This window comes from Lampris incognitus, chromosome 6, assembly GCF_029633865.1.
Source record: "Lampris incognitus isolate fLamInc1 chromosome 6, fLamInc1.hap2, whole genome shotgun sequence".
Lineage (NCBI taxonomy): Eukaryota > Metazoa > Chordata > Actinopteri > Lampriformes > Lampridae > Lampris > Lampris incognitus.
Window position 1 is genome coordinate 16,942,886 of NC_079216.1, and position 27,974 is coordinate 16,970,859.

General features: G+C 42.3%; 1 protein-coding gene across 1 annotated transcript in view; it reads right to left on the reverse strand.

Annotated features, from left to right (window-relative positions):
- The window catches only part of tdrd12 (tudor domain containing 12), a 95,680-nt gene that overhangs the window by 51,401 nt on the left and 16,305 nt on the right, over positions 1–27,974 (reverse strand). Inside the window, exons 8-14 of the mRNA XM_056282346.1 lie at positions 24,160–24,227; positions 23,964–24,073; positions 9,540–9,603; positions 8,571–9,097; positions 7,996–8,071; positions 5,682–5,789; positions 3,005–3,190 (exon numbers count right to left, since the gene is read on the reverse strand). Coding sequence (XP_056138321.1) covers positions 3,005–3,190; positions 5,682–5,789; positions 7,996–8,071; positions 8,571–9,097; positions 9,540–9,603; positions 23,964–24,073; positions 24,160–24,227 — 1,139 coding nt within the window. The remainder of the gene's footprint in view (positions 1–3,004; positions 3,191–5,681; positions 5,790–7,995; positions 8,072–8,570; positions 9,098–9,539; positions 9,604–23,963; positions 24,074–24,159; positions 24,228–27,974) is intronic.

Consider the following 27,974-nt stretch of genomic DNA (forward strand, 5'->3'; position numbering starts at 1 on the left):
CTCTTAACTTTTCCACGGAAATGACCATAACCAAAAGTGTTTATAGTTTAATTGCTTCCAAAAGCACAAAGACAAAATCTCCACTAAGCTTGATTTAAGATATTTTACTGATGCGCTGAATTGAAACAAGAAAAAACAAAAATGACAAGGCCAAAATTATTAGCCCTCTGACAGTTAATAGTCAATAGTATAACCTTTCTGACCCCCAACTGACAACAACCTCTTATGGTAGTTCCTAATGAGGTAGGCACATGTCTCTTGAGGGATCTTAACCCATTCTTCCATCGCAAATTGCTCCAGCTCACCCAAATTGCGTGGTTTCCCAGCATGGACATTAACCTTGAGCTCCTGCCAGATTCTCAATAGGATTGAGATCTGGGCTCTGAGAAGGCCACTCCAGGACCTTGATTTTGGTGCCCTTCAAAAAGTTTTGGACCAACTTGGATGTATGTTGCGGGTCATTGTCTTGCTGGAAGACCCAGTAGCGACCTAAAGCTAAACTGGCAGCAGATTTCTTTACATTATCCTTCAAAATGTCAACATAATCTTCTTTCTTCATCATCCCATGCACCCGAACAAGATTCACTGTGCCTGCTGAAGCAGCAAAACAGCCCCACAGCATTATGCTCCCACCACCATGTTTAACTCTAGCAACTGTATTAAAAAAAAAAATGTATTTCTGATTTTTCCCCCAATTAAGTGGCCAATCAATCCCTATTTTAGTTCAAACGCCCACCCTCATACTGCATGCGTTCGCCAACTGCGTCTCTCCGGCCGGCAGTCTCGAAGGAGACACCTCCCCACTTTCCTGACAAGGCGAATCCAGGCTGAACCACTGCTTTTTCCGACACACACAGAGACGCACTCATGTGTCGAACACAAGCCGACTCCACCCCTCTCCCGAAGACAGCATTGCCAATTATTGCTGCTTCATCGAGTCCAGCCATAGTCGGATCTGACGAGACCGGGGCGCGAACCCCGGTCCCCAGTGGTCAACTGCATCGACACAAAGCCGATGCTTAGACCGCTACACCACCCTCCACCTCCACCACCGGACCCCTGTATTTTTAGGGTTGAAGGCCTCTCCCTTCCTTCGCCAAACAAAAGCACCACCCATGTGCCCAAACAGCTCAAGTTTAGTCTCATCAGACCAAAGGACAGACTTCCAAAACTCATGCCCATGTTTCAAATGTTCACGGGCAAACTTCAGTCTGGCTTTGGTGTGCCGCTGTGTGAGCAATGGAGTTTTTCTTGGACGATGACCTCGAAGCCCACCACGATCAAGAGCCCTCACAACAGTCTTCCTTGAAACATCAAGTCAAGAAGAGGCCAGTTCAGCAACAATCATCTTGACAGAGATCCGGGGATTGTTGTTGACATCTCTGACTATTTTCCTCTCCAAAGCTTGAAAGCTGATTGATCGCTCAGGTGTGTTTTGAAAGCAAAAAAAATCACATGGGGGCTAATAATTTTGACCACCTCAATTTTAACTACTACTATAAAGCGAACCTGAAGATTTATTTTACATTCCAAAATGTACTAAATAGGGGCCTTAACATTGATGAATGTTTTCCTATGTAAAGTTTTATGAATGATGCAAACATTGGACAGAATTTTAGGGAAATGTTCCATAGTTCCTTGGGGGCTAATAATTTTGACCTTAACTGTAGATGTTTTAGCTTTTATTCCACATTTAGCTCCCTGGAGTCTTATCATTTATCGTTTGTGTTATTTGTTTGCATGTTACTGTGTTTTGCGTACAACAAGCTGCTCCAAACAAATTGCCCCTAGCAGGATTAATAATTTTGTATTGTATTGTCTCCACTGCAAGAATTGTTCAGGAATGGTTTGAGGAACATGACAAAGAGTGTAAGGTGTCACACCATGGTCTTCAAATTCCCTAGATCTCAATCCGATCGAACTTCTGTGGGATGTGCTGGAAAAACAAGTCCAATCTATGGAGGCACCACCTCGCGACTAACAGGACTTAAAGGATCTGCTGCAAACGTCTTGGTGCCAGATACCAGAGGACACCTTCAGAGGTCTTGTGAAGTCCATGCCTTGATGGGTCAGAGCTGTTTGGGCGGCACGAAGAGGACCTATACAGTATTAGGCAGGTGGTTTTAATGTTCTGGCTGGTCGGTGCATGCAGTGTCTTCAACCACGGTAAAGACGCTAGTTCATATTATGTAACCTGACTCCATGGTCCAGATGGATAACAAATCCCGGATTTCCGTGTTAATAAATAACAGCTAAGTTAAACCCAGGTAAGTTTTATACATGATGACTTTAATTTATAAAATTTTGTTTGGGATTTTTCATTTTTTTCTAAACCGCTACGCAGCATTTTAGAATAAAAGCCTTTTAGTGGTGAATACCATCTTTTAAAACAGGGAAAATAAGAACCTTAAGAGATGTAGAGTTGTCAGAAGAATATCAGAATTTAGGTCCAACCAGAAAAGTCCAGGCAAGTTAAGGAAAGAGAGGACTCTCTACTGTCCCTCATAAACTACCACCATAGAACCCTTGAGCATGGAAACCAACACAAATTGCTCCAGCAAAGCAGACAGTACAAAAACTAGTTGTTCTTGACAGATCCCAATGGTTGAGTTATAAACTGTTGTTACACTGAGCATCATCCAAATGTGAAGATGTACAAGTATACAATTGTGAAAAAGTGTGATGGTGAAAAAACAAGTGCTAAAGCATATCTTCCCTGGAGAAATTAAATTTAAAATCAAACAAAAAAACCCTGACAGATTCCCAGTATTTAGGTGGAATGGGTTCTTCAGCAATTCACAACAGTGGCTCATTTACCATTGAAATGGACAGATGATTATTATTGAGCTGCAATGCTGTAATGTTCTAGTGATATTACACTCCATACATTAGAAGTGACCAGCATCCTAGAACATTTCTGTTTCACCATCATAGCCATGATCTCAGCCCTGCGACCTCACTGGTATCCTAACAACCTTCCTGCCTTCCAAATTATGGAACTCACCCCAGTGAGAGATGCGGGGGTGGAAATGCTACAGGACAGCTGCAGGTTGGTGAGGAGAGCGGGGAGGTAACTCAAGGGGTGCTCTGCACTGTGGGAGATGAGGATGGTGTCACAGCCTCGAGCCACAGCTGACCAACAGTAACGCTCCGCCATGGAGGGACCAGAGTAACCCTCCTCTATTAAGACCTGCAGACAGACAGACCCGTATCAAACAAACAAATACACGTGCATGCGCACATGCACACACGCACGCGCGCACAAGCAATTTTTTTTACATTTATTTTATTACTTTATTGATCCCCATGGGGAAATTCTTCCTCTGCATTTAACCCATCCTAGCTGTGTAGCTAGGAGCAGTGGGCAGCCGCCGTGCAGCGCCCGGGGACCAACTCCAGTTCTTCTTGCCATACCTCGGTCAGGGGGCACAGACAGGAGTATTAACCCTAACATGCATGTCTTTTTGATGGTGGGGGAAACCGGAGCACCCGGAGGAAACCCACTGCAGACACGGGGAGAACATGCAAACTCCACACAGAAAGGACGTGGGATGACCCCCCCAAGGCTGGACAACCCCAGAGTTCGAACCTAGGACCTTCTTGCTGTGAGGCGACAGCGCTAACCACTGCGCCACCGTGCCGCCTATAGAAAAAACATATCGTTTCAAAGATAAAAATGGATTTATGAAAGCACCTTTTCAGGTATGGGAACAAAATACTTTGCAAAATTTTCCCAAGTCTCCAGGGATATGTAAACATTTTGCAAGAACTTTACAGGTCTTGAAAAGACTAGTATCAAACTGCATACAGTGCATCTGGAAAGTATTCACACCCCCTTCACTTTCCTCACATTTTATTAATGTTACAGCCTTATTCCAAAATGGATTAAATTCCTTTTTTTTTCTCATCAATCTACATACAATACCCCATAATGACAAAGCAAAAAAGGTTTTGTATTAACTTTTGCAAATTTATTAAAAATAAAAAACTTAAATATTGCATGTACATAAGTATTCACACCCTTTACTCAGTACTTGGTTGAGGCACCCTTGGCAGCAATTACAGCCTCAAGTCTTCTTGGATATGAAGCTACAAGCTTGGCACACCTATATTTAGGGTATTTCTCCCACTCTTCTCTGCAGATCCTCTCGAGCTCTCTAAGGTTAGATGGGGAGTGTCACTGCACAGCTATTTTCAGGTCTTTCCAGAGATGTTCAATGGGGTTCAAGTCTGGGCTCTGGCTGGGCCACTCAAGGACATTCACAGACTTGTTCCGAAGCCACTCCTTCGTTGTCTTGGCTATGTGCTTAGGGTCGTTGTCGTGTTGAAAGGTAAACCTTCGCCCCAGTCTGAGGTCCTGAGCGCTCTGGAGCAGGTTTTCATCAAGGATCTCTCTGTACTTTGCTCCATTCATCTCCCCTCGATCCTGACTAGTCTCCCAGTTCCTGCTGCTGAAAAACATCCCCACAGCATGATGCTGCCACCACGCTTCACTGTAGGGATGGTATGAGCAAGGTGACAGGAGGTGCCTGTTTTCCTCCAGACGTGACGTTTGGCATTCAGGCCAAAGAGTTCAATCTTGGTTTCATCAGACCAGAGAATCTTGTTTTTCATGGTCTGAGAGTCTTTTAGGTGTTTTCTGGCAAACTCCAAGTGGGCTGTCATGTGCCTTTTACTGAGCAGGGCTTCCGTCTGGCCACTCTATCATAAAGGCCCTATTGGTGGAGTGCTGCAGAGATGGTTGTCCGTCTGGAAGGTTCTCCCATCTCCACAGAGGAACGCTGGAGCTCTGTCAGAGTGACCATCGGGTTCTTGGTCACCTCCCTGACCAAGGCCCTTCTCCCCCGATTGCTCAGTTTGGCTAGGCGGCCAGCTCTAGGAAGAGTCCTGGTGGATCCAAACTTCTTCCATTTACGAATGATGGAGACCACTGTGCTCTTCGGGACCTTCAAAGCTGTAGAAATTTTTTAATACCCTTCCCCAGATCTGTGCCTCGATACAATCCTGTCTCGGAGGTTCACAGACAATTCCTTTGACTTCATGGCTTGGTTTCTGCTCTGACATGCACTGTCAACAGTGGGACCTTATATAGACAGGTGTGTGCCTTTCCAAATCATGTCCAATCAATTGAATTTACTACAGGTGGACTCCAATCAAGATGTAGAAACATCTCAAGGATGATCAGTGTAAACAGGATGAACCTGAGCTCAATTTTGAGTGTCATAGCAAAGGGTGTGAATACTTATTATGTACATGCAATATTTCAGTTTTTTATTTTTAATAAATTTTCAAAAATGTCTACAAAACCTTTTCCACTTTGTCATTATGGGGTATTGTGGGTAGATTGATGAGAAAAAAAAAGGAATTTAATCCATTCTGGGAAAAGGCTGTAACATAACAAAATGTGGGGAAAGTGAAGGGGTGTGAATACTTTCCGGATGCACTGTATCGGTCCATGACCTTGGGAACCCTGTTAACAGTAAAAATAACCACAGACAAGTTTCCACTGCCTCTTATTAGTGAGTCAAGCAATAGTCAATCATATTTAAATTTTTTAACTTTATCTATGGGCATTGTCCCTGAATTACACAGATGAATAAACTAAAAGAGAGAACAACAAAGAGAGAAAGAAAGACAGAATAAATAGATTAGTTTTCTTTCAAGAGAACTTGGTTCTTTACCTTTCGGAGTGGCTTAGTGATCGGGGCATCGCACAAGTTGGAGCAGGGCTCCAAGGGAAGGGCAGAATGCACCAGTATCCTGACCTTGCTGGGTTCAATATGTCTGTCCTGAAATGAGACAAGGAAGCAGGAGATGTCAGACATTTCAGATAGCTGAGAAGTAGTACGTGTACACTGATGGTGCTGATTTAAAGCCTCCCGTACATGCACACACACAGGCCCTGCCCCTCAATATTTGTGAGATGTAAACAGTCATAAAATCATCTGCATGGTGTCATTTGGTTTTCTGTAACTTTTTTTAAATTATCTTTTTATTGCATTTTTGCACAGGTTTATAAGACAAAGAAAAAAAGTAAACATGCCTATGAGTTTTACCCTATGAAAACCAAACCCACCAACCACCCACCCTCAACCCACCCAACTGCACCCTCCATTGGAAAAGCAAAAGAAGCAGACGGAAAAACACTGTATATATATATATATATATATATATATATATATATATATACGCATATACATGTATACACACACAAAAGATAATTGTTATATACACTACCGTTCAAAAGTTTGGGATCACCCAAACAATTTCTTGTTTTCCATGAAAAGTCACACTTATTCACCACCATATGTTGTGAAATGAATAGAAAATAGAGTCAAGACATTGACAAGGTTAGAAATAATGATTTGTATTTGAAATAAGATTTTTTTTACATCAAACTTTGCTTTCGTCAAAGAATCCTCCATTTGCAGCAATTACAGCATTGCAGACCTTTGGCATTCTAGCTGTTAATTTGTTGAGGTAATCTGGAGAAATTGCACCCCACGCTTCCAGAAGCAGCTCCCACAAATTGGATTGGTTGGATGGGCACTTCTTTGAGCAGATTGAGTTTCTGGAGCATCACATTTGTGGGGTCAATTAAACGCTCAAAATGGCCAGAAAAAGAGAACTTTCATCTGAAACTCGACAGTCTATTCTTGTTCTTAGAAATGAAGGCTATTCCATGCGAGAAATTGCTAAGAAATTGAAGATTTCCTACACCGGTGTGTACTACTCCCTTCAGAGGACAGCACAAACAGGCTCTAACAGGTACTATTTAATGAAGATGCCAGTTGGGGACCTGTGAGGCGTCTGTTTCTCAAACTAGAGACTCTAATGTACTTATCCTCTTGCTCAGTTGTGCAACGCGGCCTCCCACTTCTTTTTCTACTCTGGTTAGAGCCTGTTTGTGCTGTCCTCTGAAGGGAGTAGTACACACCGGTGTAGGAAATCTTCAATTTCTTAGCAATTTCTCGCATGGAATAGCCTTCATTTCTAAGAACAAGAATAGACTGTCGAGTTTCAGATGAAAGTTCTCTTTTTCTGGCCATTTTGAGCGTTTAATTGACCCCACAAATGTGATGCTCCAGAAACTCAATCTGCTCAAAGAAGTGCCCATCCAACCAATCCAACTTGTGGGAGCTGCTTCTGGAAGCGTGGGGTGCAATTTCTCCAGATTACCGCAACAAATTAACAGCTAGAATGCCAAAGGTCTGCAATGCTGTAATTGCTGCAAATGGAGGATTCTTTGACGAAAGCAAAGTTTGATGTAAAAAAAATCTTATTTCAAATACAAATCATTATTTCTAACCTTGTCAATGTCTTGACTCTATTTTCTATTCATTTCACAACATATGGTGGTGAATAAGTGTGACTTTTCATGGAAAACACAAAATTGTTTGGGTGATCCCAAACTTTTGAACGGTAGTGTATGTATACATATACATATCAATACATATACATATATACAAATATACATACATGTAAAATAAATAAATGAAATCGAAAATAGAATTAAAAGAAAATTAAGAAAGAAGAGGATGGGGAGGGGGAGAGGAAAACAGGGAGGGAGCTCAGCTGTCCTCAGGGTCAGGCAGAACTGTCATATTTATATTGTCCAAGAAGGGTCTCCATGTTTTATTAAAGGATCGGGGAGCCTTTAAGGCAGAATCTGATTTTTTCAAGTTTGATACATTGTAGATCCTCTTTAATCCATCGATCATGAGTGGGAGGTGAAATATGTTCCCACTTTAAAAGAATGAGACGACGGGCCAATAAAGTTGTGAAAACCAGGACCTTTTGCAATGGTAAGGGAAATTTTACTTCGGGTGGAATGCTAAATATTGTTGTAAGTGGGTTAGGATCAATGATCATGTTATAAGCATCCCCCAGCATTTCAAATATTTTTGTCTAGTAGTCTAGTAGCCTGGGACAGGACCAAAACATATGTATAAGGTTAGCGGGTTAGTATTTACACCTATTACAAGCGTCACTGACGTTGGGGTACATCTTTGCTAACCTAGCATTGGTATAGTGGATTCTATGCAGAATCTTAAGTTGTAGCAGGCCACACCTGGCCCAAATTGAGGATGAGTGGAAGAGCTTAAGAATGTGATTCCACCTATCTTCTGGTAGCTCAATACCTAGGTCTATCTCCCAAGAGTTTTTTGTTTGGGCAAAAAGGCCTGAGTTTAGTGAGTCAATTAGGCTGTAAATAGTAGAGATGAGGTGTTTCTGCTGTGGATCCAGAGTTAAAAAGGTATTGGGGACGTGAGGGAACTGTCTTTGTACAAAATGCCTGATTTAAAAAAAAAAAAAAAAAGAAACATGTAGGAATTGGGTAGGCCAAACTGAGTGGAGAGTTCAGCAAAAGACATGAATATACCGTTACTGTAAAAATCATCAATGGGCTTAACGCCACTGTTAAACCAAATATGGAATGAAAAGTGTCAATGAAGGACCAAATGTACAATTATTAAAAACTGGAGCATGAGTAGAGGGCCTATGCAAACCAAAATGTTTTCTGAACTGGGCCCAGATTTTTACTGACTGTGTAACTACTGAATTTTTACTGAAGGTAATGGGTCCAGAACTTTGTCGCCAAGTAACTTGACCAGAAGTTCAGAAAAGAAAACTCTTGGCTGGGGCCCCTCGGTTGACTCTGGGCAGTGCCATGATGCAGCTGCTTGATTGACTCTGGCAGTCCAATGATGCGGATGTTGTTTCCGCGGCTCCGTCCCTCCAAATCCATAACTTTGGCTTTCAATTTAACGTTGTTGCTAGCTAGGTCTGCACACCTCGTCTCTAAGGCTTGAGTGCTCTGGCTAATCATTTCTGCGTTTAGCTCGAGAGAGCCGATTCGCTGCTCGTGGTCCAAGACGGTGGTCTGAATTGTCTCCAGCTTTGCTTCGAAGGTTGAAAACGCTGACTTAAATTCGGCTGATATGGTCACTATGAGGTTTTCAAGCAAAGCAGTCAGAGTGGACATGTCGGTGCCACTAGCTAGCAAGTCTGCCTTTTTGGTGACGTTATTGTCTTTTTTTGGTTGTTTGCTGGATCTCGAGGCCATGGTTTTGTAAGATACAGGATTAAAAGTGTGCTGTTCGTTAGAAGACAAAAAGTAAGCAAAATATTGGGCAAAAAATATTACTTATTAAGAGTTCGTTGCGGGGAACAGATGCATGGAACAGATGCGTCTACTCCATGTTTGTGCATCACCGGAAGTCCGTAACTTTTTTTTTTTTTTTAGATAATTTTTTTTGGCATTCTGCTTTATTTGACAGTGACAGTAGAGAGAGAGAGGAAAAGCAGGGGGGAGAGGGGGATGACATGCAGCAAAGGGCCTGGGCCGGATTTGAACCCAGGCCACTGTGGTAAGGACTCAGCCTTGATATGTGGTACGCGCTCTACCAGGTGAGCTACCGGGGTGCCCCTTCTGTAACTTTCTTAAAGCTGTTTATTAAAATATCTCAGTAAATTTGACATGTTTCAAGCTCATAAGTTTGTGCATGATGTTTATGTGCTGGAACCAGAATACCTACCACGTCGTCATCTGTTGCATCTGAGTCAGGGTTTGGGGACTCCGGATTCAACCACGCCAGCAGCCTGCATCAGAATCAATAGTCAGTGGCCTAAAAATCGAGTTTTAATCAAAATCAGCATACTTCTATCTTGGGAAGCTGATGAATTGAGGAAAATCACCGTGTACAGGCCTGCAACTCCGTAATGCCTTGCTCGGTGTGTGTCTCCATTTCTTTGGATTGTCCTACTGGCTCTCTGGGAGCAATGGGAGAACTGGGGTATAAACACACAAGGAGAGGATGAAAACCAACAAAGATGAAGATAAGTGTTAATGTCTGGAGAAAATGAAGATAAAGCCAGTACCTATGAAATAACCGTACACTTAAGCGTCTTTGTGCATCCTCAATAATCCAGGTAAGGAAATCACAGAAAGTTGAATCAGTTCATCTGGACACAACGTTTACTGAGAGAAAGGTTTCATCACTCATCTAAATGACCTCTTCAGTCTCAACTGACTGCAGGTACCCCCACCCTTATAAACAATACAGTGACATAACAACTGGAAACAACGATCAGTTTCACATGCAAATCGCCGTGACCATTAACTAGAGTTAAAATGGCAATGTGTACAGAGGATAGGGGGATAGTTGCAATCACAGCACTGTAAGATGGCGACAGATGTATTCTTAGCCCCCCCCCCAAAAAAAATTAAAAAACGACCCCACCCTTAGCAATAGGACCACCCTTAACACTGACCAAGTGTGTCTGCTCCTGAAGCTGAGTCTTCCGTCCACATACTTCACATACAGGGGGAAGTACAGAAGCATGGGTGTGCTATGGGTTCCCCAGTCTCATCTGTAGTGGCCAACTTATAGAAGAAGTGGAAAAGAGGGCTCTGATGTCCTATCCAGGGACACCACTTATATCTATGGTTCAGATTTGTGGACGACACCTGGGTTAAAATTAAATCTCAGGATGTACTACAATTCACCAACCACATTAAGTCTGTGGACAACCACATCAAGTTCACCAGGGAGGATGTGAAAAATGACAGGTTAGCTTTCTTAGACTGTGAAATTGCAATTGGTGATGGGGGACATTTGATTATTGATGTTTACGTAAACCAACACATACTGATCAATACTTAAGGTCTGACTCTCATCATCCACTGGAACACAAATTAAGAGTCATCAGGACAAGGTACCACCAAGCTGACAACGTCCCCACCAAGACAGAGGCCGAGGAAAAGGAGAAATCCCACACAGGCCCTGATTAAGTGTGGTTATTCTAACTGGGCATTTGTTAAAGCCAGGAAGACGCCCAAACAGTGCAACAGCCGATCGAAGAGAGGAGAAGGACAACAGCTGCCTAAGTGTAAACCAGTGGTGATTCCATGTGGCGGGAGTGTCGGAACAGCTGAGACACGCATTTTCCAAACACCATGCCTCAGTTGCTTTCAAACCCCAAAACATGTTGTGCCAGAAATTGGTCCACCCCAAGGATGAGGCCCCCCGGCACAAACAGAGCAATATAGTGTACGCTGTTAAGTGCCAGGACAACTGCCGTGACTTGTACATTAGGGAAACCAAACAGATGCTGGCCAAGAGGATGGCACAACACAGGAGAGCTAACGTGTCAGGCCAGGACTCCACAGTCTACACCCATCTACAGGCCAGTGGCCACTCTTTCAAAGACAAGGATGTGCACATCCTTGATAGGGAGGAACACTATTTTGAACAGGGAGTCAAAGAGGCCATCTATGTGAAGAGGGAACAACCAATCCTGAACCGAGAGGAGGAGGGGCTTAGAGTACATCTGCCACCATCTTACAATGATGTGATTGCAACTATTCCCCAATCCTCTGTGAATAGTACACATGGCCATTGTAACTGTAATTAATGGTCAGGGTAATTTGCATATGAAACTGATTTGTTTGTTATGTTGTATGTTATGTTATATCACTGTATTGTTTATAAGGGGGGGGATACCTGCAGTCAGTTGAGACTGAAGAGGTCACTTAGATGAGTGATGAAACATTTCTCTCAATAAATGTCGTGTCCAGATGAACTGCTTCAACTTTCTGTGGTACACTTATACAGTCTGAGTGGAAAAACCGAACTATATTTAGAGTTGTTTCATGTAAAGACATTAGTCCTGGGTGAAATCTCAAAATTTATGAGCAAATATGAGAACATCCACATATTCTGTAGTAAAAGCGCCAAAACTGCTCTATTGCTCACTAAATTCAACCACAGGTTGGCAGCCCAAAATGTTTTCATGTTCCGACAGTTTTTGTCAACAAATATATCAAACAAGAAAACGTATTATGAATGTTACTGCCCCCACTGACCAGTTTGATTGCATTGATTGCATTATTCAAAGATGAGGAAGGGGCAAAACTAAGCTGATAGTGTTGGGAGATGATACTCATTAAAACAAACGAATGCACCCCAATTTTGATGAACAACCAAAGAGCATAATTAGTACTAGGCAATGTCTTTTTCAAAATTGTCAAAAATTGTCAATGTATTTGTGAATACACAATCAAAAGAAGAAAAAAATGTTAACCAACACCTTCTGGTTAACAGTACAGTGGAAGGATAAAAAAAACACGCATATATTATACACACACACACATATATATACATATACATACATACATACACACACACATACATATACAAACACACACACACACACACACACACATATATATATATATATATATATATATATATATATATATATATATATATCTCCACTTTACCATGCTGTAGCAGCATCCGATCCAACTAACTGAAGCTTAAACTGCTCACTTAGCAGAGGCTCTTCATTCACTTCACCATCTCCTTCACTGAAAAGGCAGGTCAGAAAATAGAAATGCATCTTGTAAAATTCATTAAAATCACATTTACATATACAAAAATGTGACCATGTGTGTTTCAAAAGGTAAACTAAAACAGACTATAACAAAGAACAAAACACATCGCAGAGTTTAACATGTGCTAAAAATCACAGTTCAGCGTTATCAGTCCTCAACCTAGGTCCTCTTTTCCATTCTGAGCTGAGACAATGTGAGTTAATGTAATCCTCTAGCTTCTGTTATAACAGAAATGATGACAACATTTTTCATCCATTTCCAAGTCATTATGCTGCATAAAACAAAATGAGCAGAACAAACGAATCAACAATGAGCCCCGACAAATCTAGCTGTCATCAAATGAAGTTAAGAATCTGAGAAAATTAATGTAGAATAATTAAAATGTTTTTGATAAATGTCTTCAGATATAACATTTGTACTCCACTAATAAAACTTGTCAAACCCTCTGAAAGCAACATTCCTAGATATTTGCTCCCGCTTCATTTTGTAGGTGCGAAGCTGAACATAAAGCCCCACTTTGAGAATTGGATGAAGGCCTACATGTGGCGTTGGCTCCATATATCCATGGCTCCAGGAGTATGTTGAGCAGCAACGTCTGTATGTCCGTCTGTCCCACTGCCCTGCTCAGCTATGTCACTTTGCTCTCCATTCACCCCTGTCTGGAAGACGGTTCTCAGAGAAAACTGCAAAAGTCGTGAAACCAAATATCCTAAGAAGAGCTATATCTAACATCAGTTTAGATTAACAAGTGCAGAGAGACAGAGATGTTAACATTCCTATTATAGTAGAGCTTATACCCCTTTGATGGCCTGGCGGCCTGGCCAGGGTGTCTCCCCGCCTGCCGCCCAATGACTGCTGGGATAGGCTTCAGCATCCCCACGACCCTGAGCAGGATAAGCGGTTTGGATAATGGATGGATGGATTACAGTACATATAGAAAAGGTTATAGTAACTTATAGAGCACCTCTGTCATTTCCTCAGATATATAAAAAGTAAACAGTGCTATTACAGTACAGAAAGGGAATTTGTAGGTTTCAAGGTAAAAGTCCTGGTGTCATCTAGTGTTATAACTGACTATTAAATACTAACCAATTCTAGACCATTTTAGTGAATGCTGAAATCTACGGGATATCTACAGGTTAAAAACCATATAAAGGTTAAACATGGCAGGCTGGTCTTCCTACTTGGGTGTTGGCATAGCAGGATAAACACAGCTGCAGGTAATAATAATGGGTCTGTTGGATGTAGGCGTGTCAAAGAACCAGCCAGTAGATAGTACTACTGACAACTGCTAGTATTGGCTTTGTCTGTCTGTCAATGCTGATGGATGTGCTGGCACACCTACAGATCCAGCATTGGAATGAGATGACAATACCCCTTTTAAATATATTGTCAGTCAAATCAAAGTTTGGTTACATTTGTTTGGTCTGTCTGCAATGGACTGGTGGATTGTCCAGAACATCCTCCTGCCTCATGCCCAGTGTCTGGTGAAACAGGTTCCAGTCCCCCAGGACCCTGTATTAGATTAAGCATTAGATCAAGCCGTATTTTATGCTAAAGGGCATTACTGTAGTGTCAAACCTTTGATCAACAGTTCTTGAGAAAACTAAAGATTAAGTAAGCACTCAGTTTTACCCTGTATTATCCAACTCACATTTTGAGAAAGGTGGGGGGAAAAAGGGTGGCAAGTGAGAGGAAACTGATGTGTGAGGCCTGAAGGTGGTAGTGTTGTAGCAAAACACCCAGCCCCAGCTTCTCATGACTACCCAGAGAGTTTAGCTGACTAACAACGTAGTTTCACTTTTCTACTCACCTCATATTTTTCAGCTTTTAATAGACTCTGCAGCTTTATCCTTGCATTTCCTTTACTCACTCATCATTGTAAAATGGATGATGCACTTAAATGGCCATCTCTAAATTTAGATAATGGATGGATATTTACTGGCTTCAAGCTTATATTTTAATGTATTCATTTCAAATATCCTCCTTGGTTACAACAGTAACTTGTAACTTTTACTTCAAATTATCAAGTTAGGCACTCTGCTCAACTCCATTCCTCTGTCCCTCGTGCTAAGACAACAATTGGCAAAAAAGTTTTTATGTTTAAAGCTCTGGCAGATTGGAATCATTTACCTGTTGATATTAGATCCATTTCATCATTTTGTATGTTTAAGCATGCCGTCTTCTTACGTGGCGATGGACTGCTCGTTATCAATGATGCTGTCCCTGTTTGTTCCTGATGTTTAGATCCGATGTTTAGATCTGACTGCATTCGGTGATCCATTCTATTGTTTTTCTATTATTGGCCACTTTTGCCAAATTGTGGTTGTATGTTTTCAATATTTTCTTTTATTAATGTATTTGGTTTGTCCTCATTTGTTTTATTTTTTAGTCTATTGTCTGTATGTATGGTACTGTATTGATAACTTTATTTCTGTTGTCAATCTGCTGTTATGTAGTGATTGTGATATATGTTGGGACCCCCTCAAAAACAAGATTGTATATCTCAAGGGGTTTATCCTCATAAATACATTTTTAACATATCCATATTTTATGCTAAAGGACATTACTGTAGCTTCAAATCTTCGATAAACAGTTCTTATGGTTGATTGTCTGAGAAAACTAAACATTAAGCACTCAAGTTTTAGTCCGTCTTTACCCCCTCACAAGCCAACGAGGGTGGCAATGACAGAAAGATGATGTGTGAGGGCTGAAGGTGGCAGTGTTGTAGTAGAACACCAAGCCCAGCTTCTCATTAGTCTACCTAGAGAGTTTAGTTGGCTAACACCGGTGTGACGCTTTTCTACTCGCCTCGTATTTTTCTGGTCTAACGCAAAGGATCCCAAGTGTGAACACCACGTCACATGGGTCTTGGCATCTTTGACAGCCCCACATTACATAAGCAAATAGGAAGGGGTTGATTGCAATGTGCATTTTCTTCTGATGTAATACATCACTGATTTTCTCTACCAAATTAACTATGTCATGTTCCCTTTAAAATTTCTTACCACATTTTTTGTAACAATTATGGAAGAGAGATTGGTCCTCCAACAATTCCGGACAAACTTACACAGTGGTCTTCCTCCTGCGAGATAAGCTCTGGATTCATGACTTTCAACCTGCAGAAGAGAGGAAATGAGCTGCCAGTTTTAGCCAGTCAGATGATGAGGGCATAACCACGGTCAGATCTCACCTGAACAAGCTGAGGTTTTTGGAACGACCTGACTGACCATGGAATCGGAGAAAAAACAAAAGTGAGTTGGTTTAGACATTTTGGTTACCATACTACAGTTCTGAAGAGGCTGTTCTGGGACCAGAGGCTAATTGATTTGAATTCTTGGGCCATAAGGGAAAATGTCGACAAACACTGATCAGTGGGGCCCCCAGAAATTTTTCATAGGGGTGGCCAAATGGGGCCACTGAAAATCTTGGGGTGGCACACCAAAACCAAAAGCCATGACTGAATTTCGGGAATTCTATGATGCTGTTGTAGTATACTGTATAGGCTAGTTGAAAACTGTCAATATCAGAGTTAAGAAAAATATACATTATTGATTTAAATGAACAGCACCTAATGTAAAATATCAGATAGAAGCATATCATGCATAATCAGAAGCATATTCTGCATATGCGACTCGTGGCTGGGGGGGCCAGCGGGGGGGGGGCAGGGATAGTATCAGGGTGGCCGTGGCCACCCCTTGGGGGCGCAATGGACACTGATGAGCAAAAACATTATGACTCGGTTCAAATCCCCGTGTTACCTCCGGCTTGGCCGGGCGTCCCTACAGACACAATTGGCTTTGTCTGCGGGTGGGACGCCGGATGACTTGAGAGGTGACATGTCACCTCTCTAACAGGAAAGGGGGGGGGGGGGGGACAAAAACATTATGACCACTCACAGGTGAACCTAATAATGGTCATCCCCAAACAAGGGCACATGTCAAGGTCTGGGTAGGTTATATTGTCAGCGAACCATCAGTGCTCATAGTCAACATGTTGGATGCAGGAAATATGGGCAAGAGTAAAGATTTCAGCGACTTTGACGATGGCTAAATTTGTATGACCAGACGACTTGGTCAAAGAATCTCTGAAACGGCAAGGCTTGTGGGGGGTTCCCGGTCAGCAGTGGTGAGTCCCTGCTGACAGTGGTCCGAAGAGGGAAAACCACAAACCGGCAACAGGGTGTTGGGCGCTCAAGGCTCATCCATGCACAAGGGCAATGAAGGCTAGCTCATCTGGCCCAAACTGATAGAAGTCTACTGAAGCACAAGTCAAGGAAAATTTTAATGGTGGTTACAGGAGAAATGTGCCAGAACAAACAGTGCATCACAACCTGACATACAAGTGCATCCGGAAAGTATTCACACCCCTTCACTTCCCCAAATTTTATGTTACAGCCTTATTCCAAAATGGATTAAATTCCTTTTTTTTCTCATCAATATACCCACAATACCCCATAATGACAAAGTGAAAAAGGTTTTGTAGACATTTTTGAAAATTTATTAAAAATAAAAAACTGAAATATTGCATGTACATAAGTATTCACACCCTTTGCTATGACACTCAAAATTGAGCTCAGGTTCATCCTGTTTCCACTGATCATCCTTGAGATGTTTCTACATCTTGATTGGAGTCCACCTGTAGTAAATTCAATTGATTGGACATGATTTGGAAAGGCACACACCTGTCTATATAAGGTCCCACTGTTGACAGTGCATGTCAGAGCAGAAACCAAGCCATAAAGTCAAAGTAATTGTCTGTGAACCTCCGAAACAGGATTGTATCGAGGCACAGATCTGGGGAAGGGTACAAAAAAATTTCTACAGCTTTGAAGGTCCCGAAGAGCACAGTGGTCTCCATCATTCATAAATGGAAGAAGTTTGGATCCATCAGGACTCTTCCTAGAGCTGGCCGCCTAGCCAAACTGAGCAATCAGGGGAGAAGGGCCTTGGTCAGGGAGGTGACCAAGAACCCGATGGTCACTCTGACAGAGCTCCAGCGTTCCTCTGTGAAGATGGGAGAACCTTTCAGAAGGACAACCATCTCTGCAGCACTCCACCAATCAGGCCTTTATAGTAGAGTGGCCAGACAGAAGCCTCTGCTCAGTAAAAGGCACATGACAGCCCGCTTGGAGTTTGCCAGAAACCACCTAAAGGACTCTCAGACCATGATAAACAAGATTCTCTGGTCTGATGAAACCAAGATTGAACTCTTTGGCCTGAATGCTAAACGTCATGTCTGGAGGAAACCAGGCACCTCTCATCACCTTGTTAATACCATCCCTACAGTGAAGCATGGTGGTGGCAGCATCATGCTGTGGGGATGTTTTTCAGCGGCAGGAACTGGGAGACTAGTCAGGATCGAGGGAAAGATGAATGGAGCAAAGTACAGAGAGATCCTTGATGTAAACCTGCTCCACAGCGCTCAGGACCTCAGACTGGGGCGAAGGTTTACCTTTCAACACGACAACGACCCTAAGCACACAGCCAAGACAACGAAGGAGTGGCTTCAGGACAAGTCTGTGAATGTCCTTGAGTGGCCCAGCCAGAGCCCAGACTTGAACCCCATTGAACATCTCTGGAAAGACCTGAAAATAGCTGTGCAGCGACGCTCCCCGTCTAACCTTACAGAGCTCGAGAGGATCTGCAGAGAAGAATGGGAGAAATACCCCAAATATAGGTGTGCCAAGCTTGTAGCTTCATACCCAAGAAGACTTGAGGCTGTAATTGCTGCCAAGGGTGCCTCAACCAAGTACCGAGTAAAGCAGTTTCTCAACCGGGGGTCCACGGACCCCTAGTGGTCCGTGGTGTAATTGCAAGGGGTCCGTGAAAATAAAATATCTTTAAAAAAAAGATCCTATGACATTTATAGAAATAGGATTATTTTACTCAGATGTGACTGAGACCTTTATCTACCTAAACTATAAAGGGTAACAGGACTTTTTTCTCTAATTACATCTGTTTCACAAGTGTAATTTATTGTATTTTAATAAGAGATATCGCTCCCGTTTGCATTGTTAAAAGTTACTGCATAAAAATTCTGTTGTTACATACATCTGAAAGTTACTGAATACATATTCTGTTTTGTTACATATATCTGAAAGTTACTGCATAAGAATTCTGTTTTGTTAACTATATCTAAGTTACAACTGAAAGCTCTTATTTTTGCCCCAAAGAGTGAATAAATGCTATAATGCAATTTAAAATGCGGTTTCTACTGTTTCTATCAAATTGCAACCCCCCTCCCCCAAGATCAGATGGAGGGGTCCTCAGGGTAGATCAAAAATACGCAGGGGGTCCAGGACCCCAAATAGATTGAGAACCACTGGAGTAAAGGGTGTGAATACTTATGTACATGCAATATTTCAGTTTTTTATTTTTAATAAATTTGCAAAAATTTATACAAAACCTTTTTCGCTTCGTCATTATGGGGTATTGTATGTAGATTGATGAGAAAAAAAGGAATTTAATCCATTTTGGAATAAGGCTGTAACATAACAAAATGTGGGGAAAGTGAAGGGGTGTGAATACTTTCCGGATGCACTGTATATGGGCCTGCGTAGCTGCAAACCAGTTAGTGTCTCCATGATGATCCCTGTCCACCGTCGAAAGCACCTACAATGGGCACGCGAGCATTGGAACTGGATCTTGGAGCAGTGGAAAAATGTCGCCTGGTCTGACGAGTCCCATTTTCTTTTAGATCATGTGGATGGCCATGTGTGTGGGGGCTGTTTACTTGAGGAAATAATGGCACCAGAATACACTGTGGAAAGACAACATGCCAGCGGAGGGAGAGTGGCGCTCTGGGCAATGTTCTGCTGGGTAACCCTGGGTCTGGTAATTTATGAGAAAGTCAATTTGATATGTGCCACCTACCTAAACATCACTGCAGACCAGGTACATCCCTTCATGATCAGATTCTTGAACATAGTTTTGATATGTTTGGGTTATGTGAAACATGGCTGAAACGAAATGTTTCCTTCCCTTAAATGAAGCTTCCCAACCTGACTGTACTTATGCCCATGTAGCTCGGGCAAATAAACAAGTATATCTAAGTCTATTTTCAATGTAACTTCTAAACTTGAATCTAAATTCCAGTCTTTTGAGGCTCTTATTCTATGTCCACCTCCCTCAGCCAAGAACAGACTGCTCAGTCCAGATTATGATACTCTATTGACCTCCTGGCCTTTACTCACATTTCTTGAAGAATTTGGAGAACTTATCTCAAGTCTTGTTAGTCATTCTGATGATTCTAATTCTTGGTGATTTTAATATTCATCTGAATAAGGCTGCTGATCCTCTAAGTCCCTGAACCCCAATGAGCGGCCCGCGGGCCAGGTCCAGTCCACGAAAGCCAAATGTCTGGCCCACGCCGACCTATTGGCACTAACGCACCTATCATAACATGAAATAAAGTGCGTGCTGCTCTACTCAATTTTGACCTCACTCAACACCATACACTTGACCTATACCGTAGAGCGCACGTACTAGATTTAAGACATACTCCGTGCTCTATACGGTCCTTGACTTGAGAGCCACTCACCAGCAAAGTCACAGATAATCAATAACTGTCCTAAATCAAGAACATGGCCTGCGCGAAAAAGCAGAAAATCAACCAAGAAAACCGTCAGTTCAAATCTAACTGGACTGTTCAGTTTTTTTATTTTACTGGACCATGCCAATGCCAAACCGATATGCTTGATATGGCTGCAGACAGTAGCTCTCTGCAAAGCAGATAATCTCAAGGAGCACTTCAACACTATGCATGCTGCCAGTTTTAATGCCAACTACCCAACAAAATCAAATCACTGCAAACAAAAAATAGCAAATATGATAACATAATACAAGCACTCTGTTTCTACTATCTGTAAATCAATATCTGCACAAGAGTGCAACAGCTGCATCATTGCATGTTTCAAGGAACCTTGCTAAAGCTAAGAAGCCATTCGCTGATGCTGAGTTGATTAAAATGTATGCAACTGATATGGTTGGCGAAGTCATGATGAGAAAAACAAGAAAACAGTTGTGGAGCTATTAAAGCAGGTGCCACTGTCGGCTAACATAGCAACAAGAAGAGTAGAACTTTTAGCAGTGTTTTTCCAATCTACTTACCGATTTGAAGAATACAAGCATTATCACTAGCCATAGACTCGTCTTGTGACCGAACCTACATGGGAATATCAATCTGTGTTCACAAGATTTTTTGATGGGAAGAGCTACTTTGTTTGCTTCCTCTGCCTGGGTGCACAATGGGGGAACTCATCTTTAATGAATTAACACAGTTCTTTCAGAAGAATGGCTTGGCAAAATTGTATTCCAAACCAACTATTTGCATACTTGACCCTTTACCAGCAAAAATTAAAGACTTCTAGGGTGCCCGGGTGGTGTGGTGGTCTATTCAGTTGCCTAACAACATGGGGATTGGTGGTTCGAATTCCCGTGTTACCTCCGGCTTGATCAGGCGTCCCTACAGATACAACTGGCCGTGTCTGTGGGTGGGAAGCCGGATGTGGGTATGTGTCCTGGTCGCTGCACTAGCGCCTCCTCTGCTGCCGTCAGACAATCAAAGTCTGCTGAGTCCTATAAATCCAAACTTAAAACTCTTCTTTTTGCCTGAACCTACAATTAGTTGCCTTTAAATGAAGTATTTCCCGCCCTGTCCTGCATGGCGGTTTGGTTTCTGTCTCAGTGAATTTACCAAGCACTGTTGTGCCGAGATTACAGAGTATAGATTATTGACTATTGCAATCTGTTCTCTTCTCTTTCTGAATGATGTCTTCTTCTTTCTCTTCTCCTGTGTATGTGAATGGTGTGATGTGAGTCTCCTGTGTCTACGTGTAGACTGTCCTCCTCCCAGGTCTCCATGGTGATGGTGGTTGCCGCCGGGACACACTTTGGCATCCTCCACATCACATTTTTTTAAATATCTTATAAATCCATATCCTGTTTCAATGTTATATTCTTCACTCACTCTGATGTGTTTTTTCTTGTCTCTCCTCCTGCATATGTGAATGGTGTAATGCGAGTCTCTCCTGTGTGCATTGTCATCTGTCCTCCTGTCAGGTCTACATGGTGATGGTGGTTGTGTGGCTCAGGTCCTAAGCTGTTCTGGTGGCATCTGGACAGTACTTGGCATCCTCCTCATCATATTCTTCATATATCTTAGAATTCCATCATAATTCTGTTATCCTCTTTCAATCTTTCAATGTTGTATTCTGTCAATTGTATACACACAAAACATCCATTGCACATCTGTCCATCTTAGGAGACAGAGCCCTCCTCTGTTGCTCTCCCTGAGGTTTCTTCCCATTTTTTCTCCGTTAACAGCTTTTTTAGGGAGTTGTTCCTTAACCAATGCCAGGGTCTAAGGACAGGACGTTGTATTGCTGTAAAGCCCACTGAGGCAAGTTTGTAATTTGTGATAATGGGCTATAAGAATAAAACTGACTTGACTTCATGGTAAAGGTATTCCCTGATCGCAGTGGCCTATTTCAGCAGGATAATGTACCATGTCACACTGCACACATTGCTCAGGAATGGTTGAGTAACACGATGAATTGTTCAATTTGTTGCCCTGGCCTCCAAATTCTCCAGATCTCAATCCAATTGAGCTCCTGTGGGATGTGCTGCACTGAAAAGTCCGATCCACAGCAGCTCCACCTTGCAACTTACAGGAATTTTAAGAACATGCCGCTTATGTTTTGGTGCCAGATACCACAGGACACCTTAAGGGGTGTTGTAGAGTTCATGGCTCGGTGGGTCAGCACTGTCCCCCCCCCCCCGTTTTCTCCCTAATTGTATCCGGCTAATTTCCCTCTCTTCCAAGCTGTCCCAGTCACTGCTCCACCCCCTCTGCTGATCCACAGGCCACATGTCTCCTTTGATACAGATGGAGTCGCTTTTTTCACCTGACAGTGAGGAGTTTTGCCAGGGGGACGTAGCACGTGGGAAGATCACGCTATTCTCCCCAGTTCCCCCTCCCCCCTGAACAGGCGCCCCAACCAACCAGAGGAGGTGCTAGTGCAGCAACCAGGACACATACCCACGTCCGGCTTCCCACCCACAGATACAGCCAATTGTGTCTGTAGGAACGCCCAACCAAGCCGGAGGTAACACAAGGATCGAACTGGCGATCCCCGTGTTGGTAGGCAACGGAATAAATCGCTACGCTACCCAGACACCCAGGGTCAGCGCTGTTTTGACGGCACATGGAAGACCAACCACATGTTGGGAAGGTGGTCATAATGTTTTGGCACATCAGTGTATTTATATACAGTGCCCTGAAAAAGCGTTTGTCCTTTCCTGATTTCCTCTATTTTTGCAAATTTGTCACACTGAATGGTTTCAGATCTTCATACAAAATGTAATATGAGACAAGGAGTACCCCAAGTAAACACAATAGTTCTTAAATGATAATTTCCTTTATAGAAGGAAAAAAGTTATCCAACACCAATATCACCCATGTGGAAAAGTATTTGGGCCACTCTTTGCAGAATTGCTGTAACTCAGTGTCTTTGGAAGGTTTTTGAACATGAACTGCTCGTTTAAGGTCCATTCGGCTATACAAATAAAATTGACTTGACTTGTACAGCATCTTGATGGGTTTCAAGTCAGGACTTTGTGTAGGCCACTCTAAAACCTCAATTTTGTTTCTTTTGAACCATTCTGAGATGGATTTACTCGCTTTGCATAATCTAATTACACTTCAGCTTCAGATCAGACTGATGACCGGACATTCTCCTTCAGAATTTTCTGGTAGCGAACAGAATTCATGGTTCCTTCAATGATGGCAAGTCTTCCATGCTGTGAGGCAGCAAAGCATCCTCACACCATCACACTACCACCACCATGCTTGACTGTTGGTATGATGTTCTTGTGAAAATCGTGTGTTTGATATGTCCTCCAAAAAGTTCCACTTTGGACTCATCTGTAAACAGAACATTATACCAAAAGACTTGGCTGTCATCAATGTGCTTTTTTGCAAAATATTTGTCTTAGTCGGCCATGGTTTGTGCCTTGTAACGCTCCTATGAATTCCATTTTTACCCAGTCTTTTTCTAACAGTTGAATCATGAACGATGATGACCTTAGCTAACGCTAGAGAGGTCTGCCGTTCTCTAGATGTTGTTCTGGGTTTTTTGTGATTTCCTGGATGAGTCTTTGCTGCGTTCATGCAGGAATCTTGGTAGGCCAGCCAACTCCTGGGAAGATTCACCCTTTTCCAACTTTTCTCCATTTGGACAAAATGGCTCTCACTCTGGTTCACTGGAGTCCAAGAGCCTTAGAAATGGCTTTGTAACCATTTCCAGACTGATATATCTCGAAAACCGTTTTTTTTTTAATCTCTTTCGGAATTTCTCTTGATCGCGCCATAGTACGCTGTTTGTTGAGACCTTGTACCCTACTTCAGAATTATGGTAAGGTTCTATATAAATCCTATTTTGCTGTTTTACTTGGGTTCTTTTGTCTTTTGTATGAAGAGCCGAAACCATTCAGTGTGATAAATATGCAAAAATAGAGGAAATCAGGTAGGGGGAAAATGTAGATAATATAAATATCCTCACCTTTTGGTGTCTGCAGAATCAGTTGCCATTTTGTTGCCTAGAGGCTTCAGTTTATCCTCGACATCTGACCTGACTCTGTCAGATGACCCCTGGGCATTCTCTGGGTTGATCTGAGGCATAGTCAGAGGTGGGAAATGGCACCAGAATCATTCCAATCAATCTATCAGTCACTTATATAATCATTAGTATTGCTTACCTGTGGACCCGACAGGAAGATCGGCATATCTTCCTTTCCTGCTTCAAATAGTCTCCTCTTCTCAGTCCCTGTGAATTAAATACAAACCCCAATTCCAATGAAGTTGGGACATTGTGTAAAACGGGAATAAAAACAGAATACAATGATTTGCAAATCCTTTTCAACCTATATTCAATTGAATACACTACAAAGACAAGCTAGTTAATATTCAAACTGATAAAACTTTATTGATTTTTGCAAATATTCACTCATTTTGAATTTGATGCCTGTAACACATTCCAAAGAAGCTGGGACAGCGGCAACAAAAGACTGGGTAAGTTGAGAAATGCTCAAAAAACACCTGTTTGGAACATTCCACAGGTGAACAGGTTAATTGGAAACAGGTGAGTGTCATGATTGGGTATAAAAGGAGCATCCCCGAAAGGCTCAGTCATTCACAAGCAAGGATGGGGCGAGGTTCACCATTTCGTGAACAACTGCGTGAGCAAATAGTCCAACAGTTTAAGAACAACGTTTCTCAACAATTGCAAGGAATTTAGGGATTTCATCATCTACAGTCCATAATATCATCAAAAGATTCAGAGAAATCTCTGCACGTAAGCGGCAAGGCCAAAAACCAACATTGAATGACCGTGACCTTCGATCCCTCAGGCGGCACTGTATTAAAAACCGACATCATTCTGTAAAGGATATTACCACGTGGGCTCAGGAACACTTCGGAAAACCATTGTCAGTTAACACAGTTCATCGCTACATCTACAAGTGCAAGTTAAAACTCTACCATGCAAAGCGAAAGCCATATATCAACAACACCCAGAAACGCCGCCGGCTTCTCTGGGTCCAAGCTCATCTCAGATGGACTGACGCAAAGTGGAAAACTGTGCTGTGGTCTGACGAGTCCACATTTCAAATTGTTTTTGGAAATCATGGACGTCGTGTCCTCCAGGCTAAAGAGGAAAAGGACCATCCAGATTGTTATCAGTGCAAAATTCAAAAGCCAGCGTCTGTGATGGTATGGGGGGCGGTGTTAGTGCCCATGGCATGGGTAACTTGCACATCTGTGAAAGCACCATTAATGCTGAAAGGTACATACAGGTTTTGGAGCAACATATGCTGCCATCCAAGCGACGTCTTTTTCAGGGACGTCCCTGCTTATTTCAGCAAGACAATGCCAAGCCACATTCTGCACGTGTTACAACAGCGTGGCTTCATAGTAAAAGAGTGCAGGTACTAGACTGGCCTGCCTGCAGTCCAGACCCGTCTCCCATTGAAAATGTGTGGCGCATTATGAAGTGCAAAATACGACAACGGAGACCCCAGACTGTTGAGCAACTGAAGTCGTATATCAAGCAAGAATGGGAAAGAATTTCACCTACAAAGCTTCAACAATTAAGTTTCTTCAGTTCCCAAATGCTTATTGAGTGTCGTTAAAAGGAAAGGTGATGTACCACAGTGGTGTGAACATGCCCCTGACCCAGCTTTTTTGGAATGTGTTGCAGGCATCAAATTCAAAATGACTGAATATTTCCAAAAAAACAAAGTTTATCAGTTTGAACATTAAATATCTCGTCTTTGTAGTGTATTGAATATAGGTCGAAAAGGATTTGCAAATCACTGTATTCTGTTTTTATTTACGTTTTACACAACGTCCCAACTTCATTGGAATTGGGGTTTGTATTAATAAATGTGAAATAATAGCTGTTTACAACAGCACTGTTTTGAAAACAAAACTTCACAATGGGCTTCAGTCATTAAAAATCAAAAAAAGAAAAAGGGCCTTGTGCAAAATTCTGCCAACTTTCTCAGAACAGAATATCAAAATGTCCACTCTAAATAAGCAATATGCTGACTGAACGAACATTTCTATTAAAGAGCTATATTTCATGGGCGTTTGGGTGGTGTGGCAGTCTATTCCATTGCCTACCAACATGGGGATCGGTAGTTCGAGTTCCCGTGCTAACTTCGGCTTGTTCAGACGTCCCTATAGACACAACTGGCTGTGTCTGCAGGTGGTAAGCCGGATGTGGTTGCGTGTCCTGGTTGCTGTGCTAGCGCCTCCTCTGGTCGGTTGGAGCGCCTGTTCGGGGGGGAGGGGGAACTGGGGGGAATAGTGTGATCCTCCCACGTACTACGTACGTCCCCCTGGTGAAACTCCTCACTGTCAGGTGAAAAGAAGAGGCTGGTGACTCCACATGTATCAGAGTAGACATGTGGTAGTCTGCAGCCCTCCCTGGATTGGCAGAGGGGGTGGAGCAGCAACCGGGATGGCTCAGAAGAGTGGGGTAATTGGCCGGATACAGTTTGGGAGAAGAAAGAAAAAAAGGGGGGGGGGGTTTAAAAAAAAGGGAGCTATAATTCAATCAAGCAAATTTTTATGAATCTAACACTAGAACAACCAGGATTTTACTCCTACCTAAAACAACCATGGGCGGTCAAAATGACCTGCGGTTTTTAAACTCTACATTCTGTCAAGACAAATACCCAATTGAGATATTAATGCACTGCATGTGTTATTATGTCTGTTAGGAAACGACTGACACCTAAATTAACATTTTAACAACTACAATATTATTTTTAAACATTTTAAACTTCAGAGAGACATGGTCGAACTTGAATAGCAAAATAGAAAAAGTGAAAATATTACCTGAACAACAAAACAGAAAACACATATTGCGAATCTAACAAACGTAACAAGGCCTATAAAACGTGAAATGTAAAAAAAGAACTTAAAACAGATATTGAAACAGTCCCAAACAACGACCAGAACTTAAAACCGTGGCAGTTTTTAAACTCTATATTCTGTCAAGATAAATACCCAATTGAAATAGTAACACATTACATATGTTAGTATGTCTGTTAAGAAACTAACTCACACCAAAAATTAAGATTTTAACAACTTTTAATACTATTTTTCAAACAATTGAAAATGGCCGCTGTCCAACGCCTGTAAATACTGCAACGCCTCGGTTATAGCCATGGTGTGTCTGAAACGGCGTCTGTAACCAGACATGTTGGCAATAATCATAAATCAAATTTAGACTATTTCGCTGCACTGGAGAACGCTAGTGTTTTTCTAGGACAGAGCAATGAACTTCGCCAAGGAAATGATGCAACCAACACACGTCATAAATAGTGACATGACACGCACGATCATGCACACGTTACGAGCGGCCATTTTGACCGGTCATGGTAGTTTTAGATAGATCTTATAACTTTTTTCTTTTTTGTGCAACTGATCTAAAACTCATTTTAAATGCGAATATATGCAATTTTAGGAGATTTCAGGGAGCGGCAGGTCTGTATCTTTTTTTTAAACTAAGTTACTAAACTTTGAAAATCCAAAACAGTAATAACGACCCTCTTGGTCGTTCTAGTTTAAAGTTGCAAAAATAAGAGGTTGAATGTAAACATCATACAAGAAAAGATTTTCACTTGACGTGTTGATTTAAGTTTTAAGATGACATGTTATGACATGTGGACAGATGGCATGGACTCGCGTTTGCAGTGGCCTCACCCAGTATCGATTATGCAGTGTCTTTGTCCACATCTACAGCCAAGTTTGTGTCATTGTGTCAAGTTTTTATTTTGATCATCAATTACGCTTGGCTGGGAGAGCTGGTGGTGGATCGGCTGAGAGACCTTGGTCTGCTGCATCCTGTGGGCCCAAGGAGGAGGCACCAAGGGCGGTCTGACAGGATGTGGAAGCGGGGCAAGCTAAGCTAACTGCTAGCCCACAGCCCTGCCTGAGAGTAAACACCGAGATGGTCTAGCGGGGGCCTCCCCTAGCATCAACTGTGCAGTGTTTTTGTCTGCGT